Source organism: Pipra filicauda, unplaced genomic scaffold, assembly GCF_003945595.2.
Source record: "Pipra filicauda isolate LSUMZ 115617 unplaced genomic scaffold, ASM394559v2 scaffold218_size1660888_pilon, whole genome shotgun sequence".
Lineage (NCBI taxonomy): Eukaryota > Metazoa > Chordata > Aves > Passeriformes > Pipridae > Pipra > Pipra filicauda.
Window position 1 is genome coordinate 382,715 of NW_024104330.1, and position 16,051 is coordinate 398,765.

Below are 16,051 nucleotides of genomic sequence, written 5' to 3' on the forward strand. Positions count from 1 at the left end.
ATTCCTGCATTTGATTGACATGACCATGGGGATACCAGCCCTGAGTTGTCCCTCTATCCAACCACAGCTTGACTTGGATTACAGTGCTCCAAATAGAGATGAGCAGGTAAAAACCATTGTTTTCCCACTAGGAATGGAAGACCCTCAGAATGAAAGGGTGTTGTACCTAGGTGGGAATCATTCTCTTCTCCCAGGTAACAAGCGACAGAATGAGAGGAAATGGCCTCAGTTGTGCCAGGGTCTGTTTAAATTTAATAGTAGGAAAAGCTTACTTTCTGAAAGGGGATCAGACATTGGAATAGGCTGCCCAGGGAAGTGGTGGAATCATCACCCCTGAAGTGTTCCAAAGGTAGGTAGATGTGGCACTTGGGATATGGTTTAGTCATGAACACAGTGGTGCTGGATTGGACTTGATCTCAGAGGCTTTTTCCAGCCTTAGTGATTCTATGATTCTGTGACTTTCACAACAACTAGCTCTGACCCAGGTCCCTTCACATCTGGGGATTTGCTGCAGAGCATCCTGATCTAGGGAGCCAGAGCAACTCAGCCAAGGAAGGACTGAGCAGAGGAAACATCCTGCCTGTCCACAAACCCCAAGGCTGCTGTGCTCCCCTTTGATGAGACCAAGGTGTGGCAGAGTGCAGTTTATATCATTCCAACAGTTCAGTGCTCATGGCTGACAGTTGTTAAAAAAAAACCCTTAAAAATTATATATCATCATATCTATATGCAAGGCAGTTCCTCATCCATTCCCCCCAACAATGCACACTTGTGTGCAAATTAAGCATGTTCATTTTTGTCCCCCTGTGCTTGTCTGCCAAGTCTCCATCACCCACAAGGCACAGGGTTGTGCTGACACAGTCAGAGCCATCACCCTGTCCAGATGTGTCGAGCTGGCACGGTTCATTGCTTAAGAGACCAAAAGTTTCCCCTCTGCACTTTGAATTCTTTTCTCTGGGAAGAATCATTTCCCAGCACACCAAAGGGAAAAAAGCAGATGTCTTGGCAGTGGCAGGTGCCTGCTCTCTCCTTTCAACTTCCAGCTGAAATTCCCTTCACAAAGCAGGATGGAGAGAATGGTACCTGTCCCATGGCACTGCTGTACCAAATCATGAGCACATTTAATAGGGACAGCACATTTGAGCATTGGGATTCTGCAACAGCTTCAGGCTGAACCATCAGGGGCCAAAGCTCTAACTGCTTTTAAGATGGGGTTGAGGAAAGCCAAATGATTGATTCATCAGCTTTCCTAATTTCAAACTAATAAAATTCCTTGCTTCCTGCTTGATGTTGATTAGGGGAAACTCAAGCTCCAATTTAATTTGTAGAATACTTTTTCCACATGTTCCAAAATAAGGAGCTTGATAGAAAAGTTCTTCAGCTGATGTTAATCAGCATCACCAATGACCTCTGTAGCACTCAGACCTGGTCTCTGGTGCTTAGTTTTTCACAGTGTGTTTTTTCGCCATTTGCACTGGACAATCTTTCAGTCAAACATTACAGCAATACAGGCTACTGAAAGTTTATCTCAGCACACTTTAGGGATTAAAGGTCTTACTGAGGGTAGTCAAACCATTACTTTTGTAATTACAATTATTACCAATCACAAAGGAAACTGTTTTCTTAATAATGCAGTGGTGTAATTGATATTGATTTTATTTCTGGTTTTGAAACTCCAGTACAGAGTCCCTAAGCAGGAAACTTTAAGAATAGAACATGAAAGAAGGAAAGTCTGCTGTTTTAGGAGGAACTAATGATTCTCACTGGAAAAAAAATTGCTACCACAGAAGCCCTCATGCCAATAACAAACCTGCAAGTAGCAGTCTGTTCACTCTATTTCTCTGAAGTAATCAATTAATACAACTGAGGTGCAAGTTCATTAAGGACTTGTTTTCAAATAAGTTACCCAGGTTTCAAGGTTACCCAGGGAAGTTTCATTTGCTTATGTATCCTAGCTTGTTACGTAGAGTGGAATGGAAAATAACACCCAAATTTCCCTTTATTTTTGTAATAATGATCTGAAGTAAGGCATTAGGAGTTGTGACAGAGGAATAAGGTTGACCAGGTTCCAGCAGCTGTCAGCATGTAGAACAGTGCCACACAGTGCCTGTCCTTGCTGCAGTGGATGCAGCTGGACTGCAGCACATCTTCTGTGAAGTGCGATGGCTGTAGGATCCTCACCTGCATTATCACACTCACAGTGCTGCTGGCTCTGATGGGAAAAATGAATAAAACCCTAGTAGTACCACCAGTAAGGTTTTGCCAGAAAGGTCGGTAGAATTAATTAGAAATGAGCACTGACATTCGGAAAATGAAGGTAGGATTATCAGAAGGTTTTTGGGTTCTGGGGTTTGGGACCTGTTTTTATTTTTTTCTTTTCTTTCTTTTCTTTGAATTCTAGGCAATTATGCTGGATTTTGGAAGCTTTATTTCTTTATTTTCTTAGGCTCTTTGTCCTCCCAGGGCTTTCAGCCCTCCAGTTGAGCAATGAGTCGTAGCCTGCACAGTACTAACATCTGCCAATACTTAAACAACTCAGCAGAAGTTTTGTGCAAATGTGTAACCTGCAGAGCTTCTTCATGACACTGCTCAGTCTCAAAGGCCACATGTGACTATTGTAAAGGCCAAAGAACAATGAAATTTAGGGAAAACGAATGCAAGCTACAAATGGGATATTTTGTGTTTGTGATACTACCCTCCACCGGCTGAACTAAAAATTGTTCAGATGCATGACCGGTAGAAAGGGGTGAGCCCAGCTCGCAGGCAAATCCAGTGCTCTGTGGGCAGGGAGAATTTATTCCTCCATTGCTCAGGAGTTCCCTGGGCTGCAGCTGGGTGTCATCCTTCAGGACGGTGGGGCTGTGATTTGGACACTGTGTGAACATTTCCTTGGGCATTGTGTGTTCCTGAGTGGGTAGCTCGTGACACCAGGTTGGTGTGTCAAGGCACTTCAGAGCTGTTTCAAATTGGTGAGCTGTCTGCTGCAGAGGTGTTTCTCCAGCAGCTGTAATGCTATGGGGACTGTGATCCCCTCTGTGGGGTGGCCAGGTCCTGCTTCATGCTCCCAAGTGCCTCTGTTGATGTGAATTTGTTCTTAGATAATATTCCAGCTGGATGCATGAAGTGGGGCTCTGCTGTCTTGGTTTTGGGATGATAATATAATATATATAAAAATATAAATATATATATATTATAATATTATAAATAATACTGTTCTTATTCTTTCCAAAAGCTCAGTTTTGGAGGTATTCCTGTACCGGGGAAACCAGGAACCTTTCAGAGGAAAAATTTCCACGGGTGCATTGAGAACCTTTATTACAATGGAGTCAATATAATTGACCTGGCAAAAAGGCGCAAACCTCAGATCTATACTGTGGTAAGAGGCAATACTGCATGTTTTCCTTCTTTGCTTCCATGCTGTTGATGCTCTCTTGGTGCTGCTGGCTGCACTGAATGATCAGAGTTCAGATTTAGATAGCTATGGGCATAATTAGCTTGTTAAAATGAGGATAACACCAGCCAGTGCCGACTCCTGTGGTGAGAGTTATTGAAAGACACATGTGGAAATTAATGCATTTCTCTGACTTTCCAGGTGTATTAGAAATTGCTTGGAGAAACTTTTTAATTAATTTTCCAAGATTAAAATATATGTTTTTGATGGCATGATAGAAATCACAGAGGTTTTTTTTTTTGTTAACTCAGATTAAGTCTGATTTTCTGGATCATTCTCTATCACTGTTGAATAGTACAGTAGTAGCAAAATTTTACTCTGATATTTAAGTTCACATTATAGAGAAGATATAAATGTTTCTTTTATTATTGGAAATAGTTTCCTTTGTGCTGTTTCTTACAGTCAATATTGACAGTTCTGAGAAGCATTGATCTGGTACTAGTGTCTCTAAATGTGGGGGCTAAAACTAGAGGAACTATTGTCTTATGCACCTTGCTAACAAAAAACCCACAAATGCAACTTCACACCAATAATAATATCCAAAATTACAAATATCTTTAAATGTTTTATGAGCAAGATAAGGAGCATTTTATTTTGCAAGAAGAGGGAACAGTACACTTCCATGCAGCCTTGACAAACTGTAAATAATCCAGCTCTCTGTTTAGCTTGTGCCTCACTCCATGTTTTGATATGTACCTTTTGGCTAATACTGTGTCTTTGGAGAATGTGGAGATGAAACTTCTTCTGGCTCTCATGGTATCTTCTAGTTTGTAGTAGTGTATATGAACACGCTGAACCTAAAACAAAGCAAACCAGAGGACCAAAGAAATTCTTTCTGCACTTTCCCTCCCTAGGGCAAGGCTGAATACACAGAGAAATAGAAAATGGAAAGGTGATGGGTGAGAAGTCCCGCATTGTGTTGCTGGCAGTCAAGACTGCCTCCAGGACGCTCCCCTGGGACTGAGAGACTTTGCTTTAATAATCTAGAGTTTGATGTTATGAGTGAAGAATCAAAAGGCTCAAGTCTTATGAACTGTGTTAAATTTCTCTTCCCCTCAGCTTACTTGCTAACGGGGAAGCAAAGAGCCCTGGTCTGCTTCTTAGGTCATTAAACAGCTGGTTGTTTTGCTGCTGGATAATGGGAAGGCCTTTCTAAAGGGAAAGAGAAAAAATTTCAATGCACTTTTTCTCTGAATAGCATTGTCTGGGTATAAGTGGCCCCAAGCAACGAAACTCCGTTATTGCAATACTTGGCTCAGTCTCAGAATCCAGCTCCTTTCCTCAATGTCAGGGAGTGGGGATGTGCCTCCATTTTTCAATCTCTTTCACATAACGCCATAGTTTTCAAAGCCTGGCTGCTGTACTGCATTTCTCAAGGTCTATGAGGCTCTGTGCTCAGTTTCTATGACACTTGTGTATGCAAAATGCATGGAAAGGTTGCCACACTTAACGGTACATCACAATCTTAGATGAACACCCTTCTATGAGAAATGGTCCATGTAAATCTGTTCTTCAACCTTCTTTGCATCACAGCTATTTCTCTCCTCTGGCAATGCTCATGTTCTTCTAGGTTACACAGGATCTTCCTTTGCCACCTTCTGCTCTTCGCCACTCCTTAGCAATTAACTTACTCAAATTAAAATAACTTGTTCTAGCTAAATGTGGTCTTTTGCCTGCCAAAGTTACTCTGCACTAAATGCTTTTACTCCAAGCACGTTGAGGTTGTCATGCAACCAGCCATATCCCCAGGGAGCTGCAAGCTTCTCTGCTTCATGTCTTTGTAGTTGCTAAGGTTGTCTGGAGTGAAAATGCGATGAAAGAAAAGGCACAGAAAAATAATTAAATGTAGCAGGGACTTGAAATCACTTCTTCCAAAAATGTGTTGTATACTTGTGTTCTCTCCCCAGCTTTGGAGACCATCAGGGATAGTTCTGCATTGTTAGTCCCCAAAATACCTTTGTCTCCCAGGAAAAGATAATTGAGGACAAACTGGTTAGTGTGGGATTAGAAAGCCATTAATGCTCAGAAACGCCAGCTTTGTCCTCCAAAGGCAGGCAGACTTCAACACTCAGTTTTCATACCCATCAGCTTTGTTTTGTTTTCTTTTTGTTTGTTTTTTTTTTTTTTTTTTTACTGTTGACATCTTTCACACAAGCAGCTGAATGATACATCAGCTTTGGAGGTATAGATTTCCTCTTATGATATAGTTCCTCATCCATATAAATAATGGTCTCAAATCAGCTACATTTAGAGTTAGAGGAAGAAACTACAGGTTGTCAATAACAGATTACTGCAGTATGTATTGTACTCTTGGGTGGTGGCTGTGATTATCATTCTGCCTGTTCTTTTCTGTAACTCATTTGCACTTGTCAGAGTTGCAATAAAACCCCTTGAGAAGGCATCTCAAGATAACGAGGCAGTGTGTCTCTTTGAACTGAAACTTGCCTTCAGAACTCCATTTTTATATTGCCTGATACTTAACCTCTCTGCATGGCCCTATCTGTTTGGACAGGATATCTGTCTACTCTCTGGGGTTTCTTCTGTCCCTGATGGCATGTTGTGGGCTTTTTTTTTCTTGGGGGGGGGATAGCATCAGGGAAAGTTTTTTGGGTTCTTTGTTTGGGTTTTCTTTATTTTCTGTGTGTTTCAGTTTGTTTGTTTGTTTGTTTGTGGGTTTGATTTGGTTTGGTTTTTCCTTCCCCTAGGTCACTGAGTATAGAGGAGTAATAGGGGATCTTTTATGTGCTTTCCAAAGTGATTACTGATTTTAATGTGAAGTGGTTAAATTTCTGTAATTACCACTGTCAGGGTTTACAGCAGTTACTTGTGCTTCTTGGGCAATTAGTTAGGGGCAGGAAAATATGCACGTAAGAGCCACATTTACAAGAAGCAGAAGAGAATTGTTCTTCCCAGAAGGAAACTTGGTCTGCTGATATCTGGGATGGAGAAGTCCTCATTGAAGAGTTTTTTGCTTAAGAGTGTATGTAGATGTAGGAGGAGATGCAACAAGTTCTAGGAAGAGAAACTTATTGAGAATTGCTAAATACATCTGGTTAATGGAGTAGATGAGAGAAAAGATACCTATAACATCCTGAAAATAGCTATAAGATCCTGGCCACCAGTGCTTACCTACTACTAGATTCAGGCTGCATCTTTAGAAATCGTTCAAATGTGACCTGTGACCAGCCTTTTAAGTCTTTTTGTGCTTCACTGATTTGTTATGTCAAAATAGGAAGTTGTCTAGCCGATGAAAATAAATTAAGAGGTCATGAAAAGATGCTGTATTTTATCTTGTGTTTCACTCTACTTACTGAAATTGAGAAAAACACAATCTCCCTTTCTCTTCCATTACCTCTGGCTAATAGAAATTGAAGCTGTATTTTTATTTAGCAGAGCAAACCCTGTGCTGACTTGAGAAGAGTGCAGAATATTTGTAAGGCAGAAGTTGTCAGCCCTCAGATATGCTTGAATTTCTACTCTGGCCTGCCATGTTGAGTCTGGGAGTGACAGTTCAGCACAGCAAGGGATGTGGTGACATGTAAATGTATCACTGTAGTGCCTTGGGGAAATAACCAATTGCCGGCATCAAAGAGCAAGGAAAGATACTTAGTGACAGAAGAATGTAAACTAATAATTCATTCCCTTTATAGAGAATCCAAACATGCTATTTTATTAAGCTGATTTGAGATACCTTCATCCTGAGAAGTATTTACTTGTCTATGCCTGTCTCGTTCTACCAAAGTGCTATTGCAAGTGTTGATCTATCTTTGAATATCAGGCTGGTGATTTGTGAAGGCCTCTACTAGGATTTGAAGAATCAGGAGTTAGATTTTTTTCTTAGTTTTTGCACTGCAGTCAGATTATAGGAATCATAAATAAAAAATGTTGGAAATGCTTAGTGACAACTTCCTAAGGACTAAATCAAACTTCTAAAAAAAAAAAGTTTTATTCAGTTATTTAATGAAAGTTTTGAGTCACACAATTAGAAAGAGAACTGAATTTACTAGGTTTTAGGTAAGGCAGGTGAACTCAGATTCCAGAAATATTTGGTTCCTGTAAAAATAGCTTTTTATATTTTCTTCTGTGTCTCCTTCTGCTCTCTGGGTCTTCAGATGAGTCTCCTTCACATTCTACCTGTAGTGTGGAGTAGCAAGGAAGTCTATATAAATAGCATTCATTTTAAGGTCCCATTTTATTGTTGCTGAATGATATAACAGGATTATTTTGAAAGAAATTAGGTATGTCACCTCAATTAAGGTCTTGAAATAAAGTCTGTTTAAATGACATTTTTCCTATTGATTTCAGATGGCTTTGTCTACAGTTCTAGAGTTTCAGAGTGCAAATATATAATCCAGCACACACCTGTAATAATAAACTCTCTCTGATATAAAAGTTTTTTTTGTGTTAGGATTTTGATAGTTGTGATGACAAGTGAAGCAAGACTTTTGAGGAAAGAGACCATATTTTTTAATAAGACTGCAGAAAAAAATGACATGTTTCTGAGCAAATAAGGTCTTTTTGAGAGTCATCAGCCTTCAGCAAGTTACAGGTTAGAAACAATTGTTCTAATAAATAAAACAAGGGTTTTATTTATTACATTATCTGGATAGTCAAATTGAATGAATAGGGCAGTTAGTACCTGCTGAGTGGAGCAGGATGTTTCAAGGTGGGACGTGATAAGGCAGATAGTCCCTGTAGGAGAGGAAGAGAGATGGCTAATTACTGTCAGAGGAGTTAGCAGGGAAAAAGGAAAATGGGATGGAGTGCAATTTGCTTCAAAGCCAAGGCTTTAATGTATTTTGTAAGGTCTTATTTCAAGTGGTAAGGCCTTGGGAACTACTTGGTACTTGGCTACCTGACATAACAGAAAGGGGGCAAGCTGACCCCATCACAATCAAGAGTCGGGATTGTGTTCATTTCACACCAGTCATTTAGGATGGTGTTATACTGTGATACACTGATAATTGGAATTTAAAAGAGGAAAATCTATTAAAGGAAACTAATACATTAAAAAAAAAAACAAACCAAACCAAACCAACAAACAAACCAAACAAACAAACAAAAAAACCCAAAAAAATCCTGATAAGAATTGCTTTCTGTACATTTTTTCTATTTTAAGGTAGATGTGATTCTGTTTCATAATAATAATTAAAAAATCCTTGCTGCTGTGTTTTGTTCCACGCAATAAAACTTAATAAGCTGGAGATCACTTTACCTTGAACTGGAACAAAAATTGGACTTGGATTGTAATAATTTGCCAGTTTAATCTAAAACATCTATCTTATTCACTTCTGGCAAGGTGAATTTGAAAGGCTGGCTTGATTCCTACTTGTTGTTCAAAGGAGGGTGTCTGGATGAGATGGAGTTAATTCCCCATAGCAGACCCCAGAGGACTGTGCTTTGTGTTGGTAGCTAGAAAGGTATTGATAACACACCAGTGTTTGGCTACTGCTGAGCAGTGTTGGCATAGCATCAAGGACACCTCTCCAATATTCCTCCCTCACCAGGAGCCTGGGGGTAGGTGAGATCCTGGGAGGTGACATAGCCAGGACAGCTGACCCAAACTGAGCAAAGCAATGTTCCATACCATATAAATCAGCTTAACAATAAAAGCCAAGAAAAAGGAGAAGGAGGAGGATAGCATTTATTATTGTGATGTTTGTCTTCTGGAGCAACTACTACTTTTGCTGAAAGCCTGCTTCCTAGGAAGTGTCTGGACATCACCTGCTGATGGAAAGTAGAGAATAAATCTTTTGGTTTCCTTTACTTCTGTGTACGGCCTTTGCTTTTGCTTTATTAAACTGCCTTTATCTTGACCCAAGAGGTTTTTTTCCATCTTTATTTTCTTCCCCTGCCCCATGAGGAGGGGAGTGATAGAGTGCCTTGGTGGGCACCTGGCATCCAGACAAGGCGAATCTACCACAAAGGGAAAATATTAATTGGTCACTCTTTTTTTGCATTTCCTCCTGTCTTTTTTTTTTCCTTTTCCTGTCACTCTGAGAGAAACTATGTAATTTTTCCAATTACGTCTGTATTTGCTCCCATCTTTTATCAGCAACTCTTAACTATTGTACCATACAATGAAACAATAATGTACAGTTTCTATGGACATAAAAATGGTAAAATGCTTTGTTCTGCTTCTGGCCAGTGACATAGCTTAGGACTCTGTGATAAAGAACATCCATAAACATTTAGCCAAGCATCTAATCTCTGATTCTCTCACAGTCACAAAGTTTCAGGTTTTTTGAAGCTTTCTTCTTTTTTTTTTTTTTTTTTTTTGCTAAGTGTTACTTTTTCCCCATTAGGAACATTATCTTAGTGTAAACAACTTAAAGCAATGTGATAATTAGAATTTTATCACCATTCATGATACCTACAGTAAGTGAAGATAGGGCAAGTCTTTATCATGAAACTGATTATCACAGGGCTATATTAGTTTCAATGAAACTTGGATCAGGAAAGCTTTCAGATTTTCATAATTTTGCTTAGTGAAAGAGGAATCCCCTTCAGTATAGGGTGGGTATGGGCCCCTGCTCTTGGAACAGATTGGTTGCTCACTCAGTGGATTACTCCTAACTCAAGTAACACTGTGCACCTTGGTGCTCCCATATCCTGTCTGAAGACAGTTTGCAACAGTATTTCAGAAGGCTGGAGCTGGGATCTTACTTTGATTTGCTTTTCATTCAGTGCTTAGCAAGGTCTTGAAATGTATTTGAAATCTATGTGGGTTTCCTGACATCTGTTCTGCTTGAGATAGTTAATTTAAAAACAGGATTTGAAGGGACCTCCCTCATTCTTAAAATCCAGTTGTTCAGAGTCGAATGACAGTTTTTCATCTTATCCTTTGAAACTGCATCAGAGGTCACTTTTTTCCTCTCTCACCTTGCTCCCAAATTCATCTTCAAACTCAGTCTCTTCACAGCTAGAAATACTCCTCCAGTTTCTAAGCTGGAGATATTCTGGCCAGTTTACCACATTTGTATCTCAGCCAGGCCTGGGATTTTAGTCCCCTTACCTGTCATATGAAGTATTCCTTTATAGTCTTCCGCAGAAAGCAAGATATCCTTTTTATTAGACAGTATCCATAGAGTGATTAATGACAGAAGTTAAGCACCCATTTGATACTCTAATCCGCAGGTAGAATAAGAGCTCAGAAATACTCATTTATTGTTCTTTCTTTTCAAGCTGTGATCTTGGCCTGGATCCTCTGGTAGGCTAAATGCTGAGGATTTCAGCGCAGCTGTCAGTTTGAATAATTTCCCAAGTGCATCTTATTTTTGATTAGTATTCTCTGAGAACAAGGAGAATGTATAAGAAACTTGATACCAATTGCCCTGGCTATGCTGTTGTCTTCTCTCTTCATTGAACAGTACATAGTATTACATGAAGAAAGGCCAGAAAAGACTGAAATGGTTCATTAAAGTTATACAGGTTTTATTGAAGTCCCACAGAAGTCACTGGAAAGGCTCCAGTCAGTTTTGGATGAGTTTTATGGCTCAGAGGATCTTCTAATGTAATCAACTTTTATCCTCATCACTTAGCAACTGTGTTCTTCCATTCTCTTTTAATAGGAAAGGCTTTGATTCTTTCTTAAAATGCTGTAACATGCCTGTTGATTCAACACCTTACTTGAACAAGAATCATCTCTAAAACTGTACCTTGCCTGCAGAAATCTAGGATGGTTCCACTCTTTTCTTGAGACAAGTACCATGGCAGCCAGTGAAAAAATTGTAAATAAGTCCATTGCATTTCTAGGTTCAGAAGTTTTCTCTTGTAAGAACAATAAGAACTCTTTTGGAAAGATTTCACTGCTTATTAGAGGAGTCGTTAATCAGTCTGAGGATGGACTCAATGGAATTCTCGAATGCCATAGTATAGCTACAGTTTCCAGCAGCTGAGTAGAGCTGAGCATCTCCTTTATTGTCTCTAGGGATTAGACTGTTCTTATCCCATTTCCTAGCCAATGAGCTTCAACTTTTCAGTTAAACTGGGTTCAATTACAAAATCAAGTGTCTGCCAGAAATCTGGCATATACCCTGGAGAGTTCTAGAACTACTGCCAATTAAAGCAAAATGCTCGTGATCAGATGCAGGTTTAAAGGGAGCTGTTTACTTTTCTGACTTAGATCTGCTGACAAAACTTGTTTGAGAATAAAATTCAGTACAAATTTAACAGTTTTTGTAAAGGGGACCTATCCCACTTCAGCAGACAAATGTTTTTCAAATCAACAGTTGCGTATTTCTTAATCGGATTTTCATATTATTGTCTCTAGGAAGGTGGACAGCGTTGGTCAGTGTAAGGATGTTAGCAGCTATGGTTGGTGTAAAACATCATCTGGTTTTACTCTAGAATGCTGCTTTTAGAAGGTGTTTCCCTCCTAAATGAGTCAGTTCAACTGACTTAAGTTTACATGGCATCGACTTTACTTATCCTTTTTTTTTTTCCCTGCAAACACTGGCTAGTTTTTAGCTCTGACTGCAACCAGTTAAGGCCTTTACATTGTGGAGATCTCAACTTTTGAATAAGAGTAACAAAAATACCTTTTGAAAAGAACTCCCCCAAAAGGCAGACACACCTCTTGTCTATCCCAAAAATGTACCTTTAATCTCATGTGCACAGAATACTGCGGCACCACCTTTATGCGTTTCCACCTGCTTGTTCTTGTGGCAGGTAGAATCACACTCTTCTTCAATTTGGTCAATGAAGAGGCTGCAGAGCTTGAAGTCTCGCCAGGTTAAGCAAGGGAAGAGATGTGTAGCTCCTGTCCATATGTCCCAGCACTGGCCATGGAATCAACACTCTTTGCTGATCATGTGTCAGGACAGGACTTCTGTGCATATCCCAGCTTACATGAATTGCTAGATACTGTGAATGACTGGAGCGTTGCTGAGTTTTTCAAGGCGTGTGGGCAACCCATGAATTTAGGACTAGTGGCATGTGTTCAGAATCTCGTGTCAAATGCAGACGGAAACATTAACTTATATTTGGGCATATGCCTATGCATCAGTGATACTTTGTTATGCTGCTGCTACAAACAGCTGGAAGCATATTAACTACACAAGGTCTTTACTGGCTTGTTTTAAGGTCATCTGAAAGTTTGTTGCGCACTGCAAAATGTTTTTTCATCTTAGCATTTGCCTTCTTTGGCACCATTAAGTCAGCCTAGGCATAGCTTTTTCTGCAGGTAGGTAAAAATCTGGAAAGAGCTTTGAGACAAAAATCATATCTGAATTCTTTACTGTGAGGGTGATGAGATACTGAAAAAGTTTTCACAGAGAATTTGTGGATACCCATTCCTGGAAATTTTCAAGGCCAGGTTGGATGGGGCTTTGAGCAACCTAGTCTAGTGGAAGGGGGATTGGAATGAGATGAACTTTAAGGTCCCTTCAAACCCAAACCATTTTATGATCAATAAATGTCTTACAACTTTGTGTAAAATACTGAAAGCACTGTAAAAGTCTAAAATTCCAAAGGAAAATAGTCATTGCCATTTAAAGTGTCCAAACTTAAAACAGCTCTAGAGAAGGTTAACTGCATTTATTTATAATCCTGCAGTTGACTGTTTTCTGTAATTTGGCATAAATTTGATTGAAAATTGAGGTGGATATATAACAACAACAATAGCAAAAAAAAGCTTGTGGAAACTCTTATGCAGGCAAAACCCACCAGGTAGTAGAAACTTTAAAGGCTGAGAACAAATTTCTGTCCTATTTCTCATATAACTGATGTTCAGTGGAGTTTGGATAAATTTTGGATTATATCTCAAAACTCATTCTAATATAATATGCTCATGGATTCCTTTTGCCATTGCTAAATCTGGTATGTAGCATTCTGAACCTCACAGGGCAGGTAATATGTAAATAACTCTATATAGATAAATATCTACCAAGGGCTCTTTCATCCAGTGATAACTTAGTCTATTTCTGACACTTTATTTTCCATTTTAAAATACAAGATGGAAAGACGTTTGAAAGTGATAGGGAACAGTTCCATCAGCTGTCTGAGATGGCAGAGAGGAATTCCCCAAGCACTGTGCAACTTCCTGCACATCCATCAAGTGCTGTTGGTTATAATTATCCTGCTAGAGTGAGGTATGGGCTCTGATGAGAAGCGTTATCATGGAGAAAGCCTTACACTCCAATGTTTTTGTCAGATTACAGTTAGTATTTTACAAATCAGCCTAGTTCAGAGCAAGGTGGCTGCAACAATCTCCTGGAGTGGCTCTAAAAGACATAGCTCCTTAGATGCCTCCTGGCTTTATATGTTGTTAAGGTTTTATTACGTCTTGAATTACTTGGTTGGGTAATCTACAATGGTTGAGCAAAATGGAGTTGTTTCTTCCACAGACTGCAGTGATACATGCTGGTATAGATTCTGCTGACTGCTTTGAGTAAATGTGCTGCTCCTCTGGGCAAATAGCACCATTGATTTCAGGGCTGGATGACTGACGTAATCAACTAAGGTGTGGTGTTGATAAGGGACATTTAGACACATCTAGATCCTTCTAAGAACTGTTTTGATTTTTTGATCTTTCCCATTTAGGATGAAAGTAAAATTTTGAAGTAAGATGTGTTTTCCCAGCATGGACAGATACATTTCCGAATGGCTTCCTAAGAGTTGTGTCTGAATAATAATACCTATTTCAGCTTTGAGGGCCATTAGAAATCCAGTGAGCTTATTTAAATAAAGATGCTTTGAGATGACTGAAAAAAAAAAGTCATACTGATTATGTTTGATTTTTATTTTTTGCAGGGGAATGTGACTTTTTCTTGCTCAGAACCACAAATTGTTCCCATCACCTTTGTGAGCACCAGTCGAAGCTACTTGCTACTACCCGGCACTCCTCAAATTGATGGTTTGTCAGTCAGCTTCCAGTTTCGAACATGGAATAAAGATGGCTTACTTCTGTTCACCGAATTGTCTGAAAATTCAGGACCTCTCTTGGTTTACCTCCATGGTGGAAGATTGACATTACTTATTCAAAAAGAGACTGAGAACCCAGTGGAAATCAGTGAAGGTGCTTGTTTTTTGTTTACTTTCGTTTGTCTCCCTCTAAAACACAGTTTCAGCTCCACAGGATGAAAGAATCAAGAAATAAGGAAGCACCGAATCTTACTTTCTTTTTTAAATTTTCTTTTGATTTCCAGTGATAGAGCCACCCGGTACAGCTTGACCTAAGCATGGAAAATTGGCATTCTGAGCTCTCTAGACTCGAACTGTCTGACAATTAGATCGGCCTCTGTGTTCTTAAGCAGTCATGCTAAATTATCTTCAGTCAGGTCACATGAAGACCTTCCTGTTTCCTGTCTTCAATAGTCAGCTGGGAGGCAGCTCAGCCACTGTACCTTTCTCCAGCACAAGTTAAGGCAGCCTTGAAGCTGATTTTCTTCCTCTGACTGTAGCTTTACACTCTCCCTTTGTGCTACAGTCAGAAGAGAGACTGAGCATGGGTTTCCTTTCCTTACACTCCCTCGGGCTTCCTTAGTCACTTTGCAAGTTGCTTTTTTCAGTGCAGCTGATGGGATGCCTCTTTAATTTAAAATTGTGGGGAAACTGCTTGTAAACTCTTACCAGAACACCTTTGCATTGGATTACAGAGACATCAGGGAAACAATTTCAGATGTACAACAAAGGCAGGACCAGAGTGGCCCTACTGCCATGCCAGTGTGACTTACATAAGCCATGCTGGCATCCCAAACAGAAATGTTCCTAGTCTAGGGCCTTTGCATATCCCCATGCTGTTATGTAGGCATGCTGGAGGGGGAGAGTGGGAAATTAATATTTTGCATTGTTTGAATACTAGTTGCCAAAGGTGGACTGATGGAACTCAGATGAAATGAAATAATAATAATAATAATAATAATAATAATAATAATATCATCTATTATTAAGTGTATATAAAATATAATTGTTATAATAATAACTGTTATTAATATGAGAGCAGATGTTTTAAAACATTTAATATTAAAATATCCCCTGTAAAGACTAAAAGAGAATAGTTGTATCTATTAAAAGAAGCAGAGATAAAAACTGACAGAGTTGTCAAAGCAGAGCTGTTCTGTTTTGTTCCCTTGTGTGTTTTGTTCCCCTTTATTATAGAAAATGAGGCAGCCCTGCATCTATTCTTGTTCATGTAGATTGCCACAGCCATAGTTTGCTGCAACTGAACATTGAAAACTGAGATTCCAGCCTTTATTGCAGTCCTAATTAAATTGTTGACAAAACTGAGACAATGTCAATATTTGTTTGGATGTGTATGTTTTTTGTAATTCTGAAATCATGAACCTTAGCCCAACCTTTGGTACTATCCAAAACATGGCTAAACTGGCTACTTACACATGGAAAATATGCAGAAAGTGCAAATGCCATGTTCCACAGATGTCAGGTACTCACAATAAACTCACGTTTGCTCAAGAATTAACCTATTTTTGCCCCAAATGGGACCTATTTTATTTTGTCATAGTTTCAAACTTCAGCAACATATTTCACTTCAAAATGGACTCGTTCTAGTTGAAAAATCATACATTTTTGCTGTAAAACCAGCCTCTAATTCCATGGCAATTGTGCATGTGTTAACAGCCATTACTGAGGAAATAGTCT

General features: G+C 39.3%; 1 protein-coding gene across 2 annotated transcripts in view; it reads left to right on the plus strand.

The window, feature by feature from the left end:
- CNTNAP5 (contactin associated protein family member 5) overlaps nucleotides 1–16,051 on the plus strand; it is a 293,699-nt gene that overhangs the window by 143,142 nt on the left and 134,506 nt on the right. For both annotated transcript variants that reach the window (XM_039381219.1, XM_039381218.1), the window contains exons 7-8: nucleotides 3,233–3,376; nucleotides 14,204–14,468. In XM_039381219.1, the coding sequence (XP_039237153.1) occupies nucleotides 3,233–3,376; nucleotides 14,204–14,468 (409 nt within the window). The remainder of the gene's footprint in view (nucleotides 1–3,232; nucleotides 3,377–14,203; nucleotides 14,469–16,051) is intronic.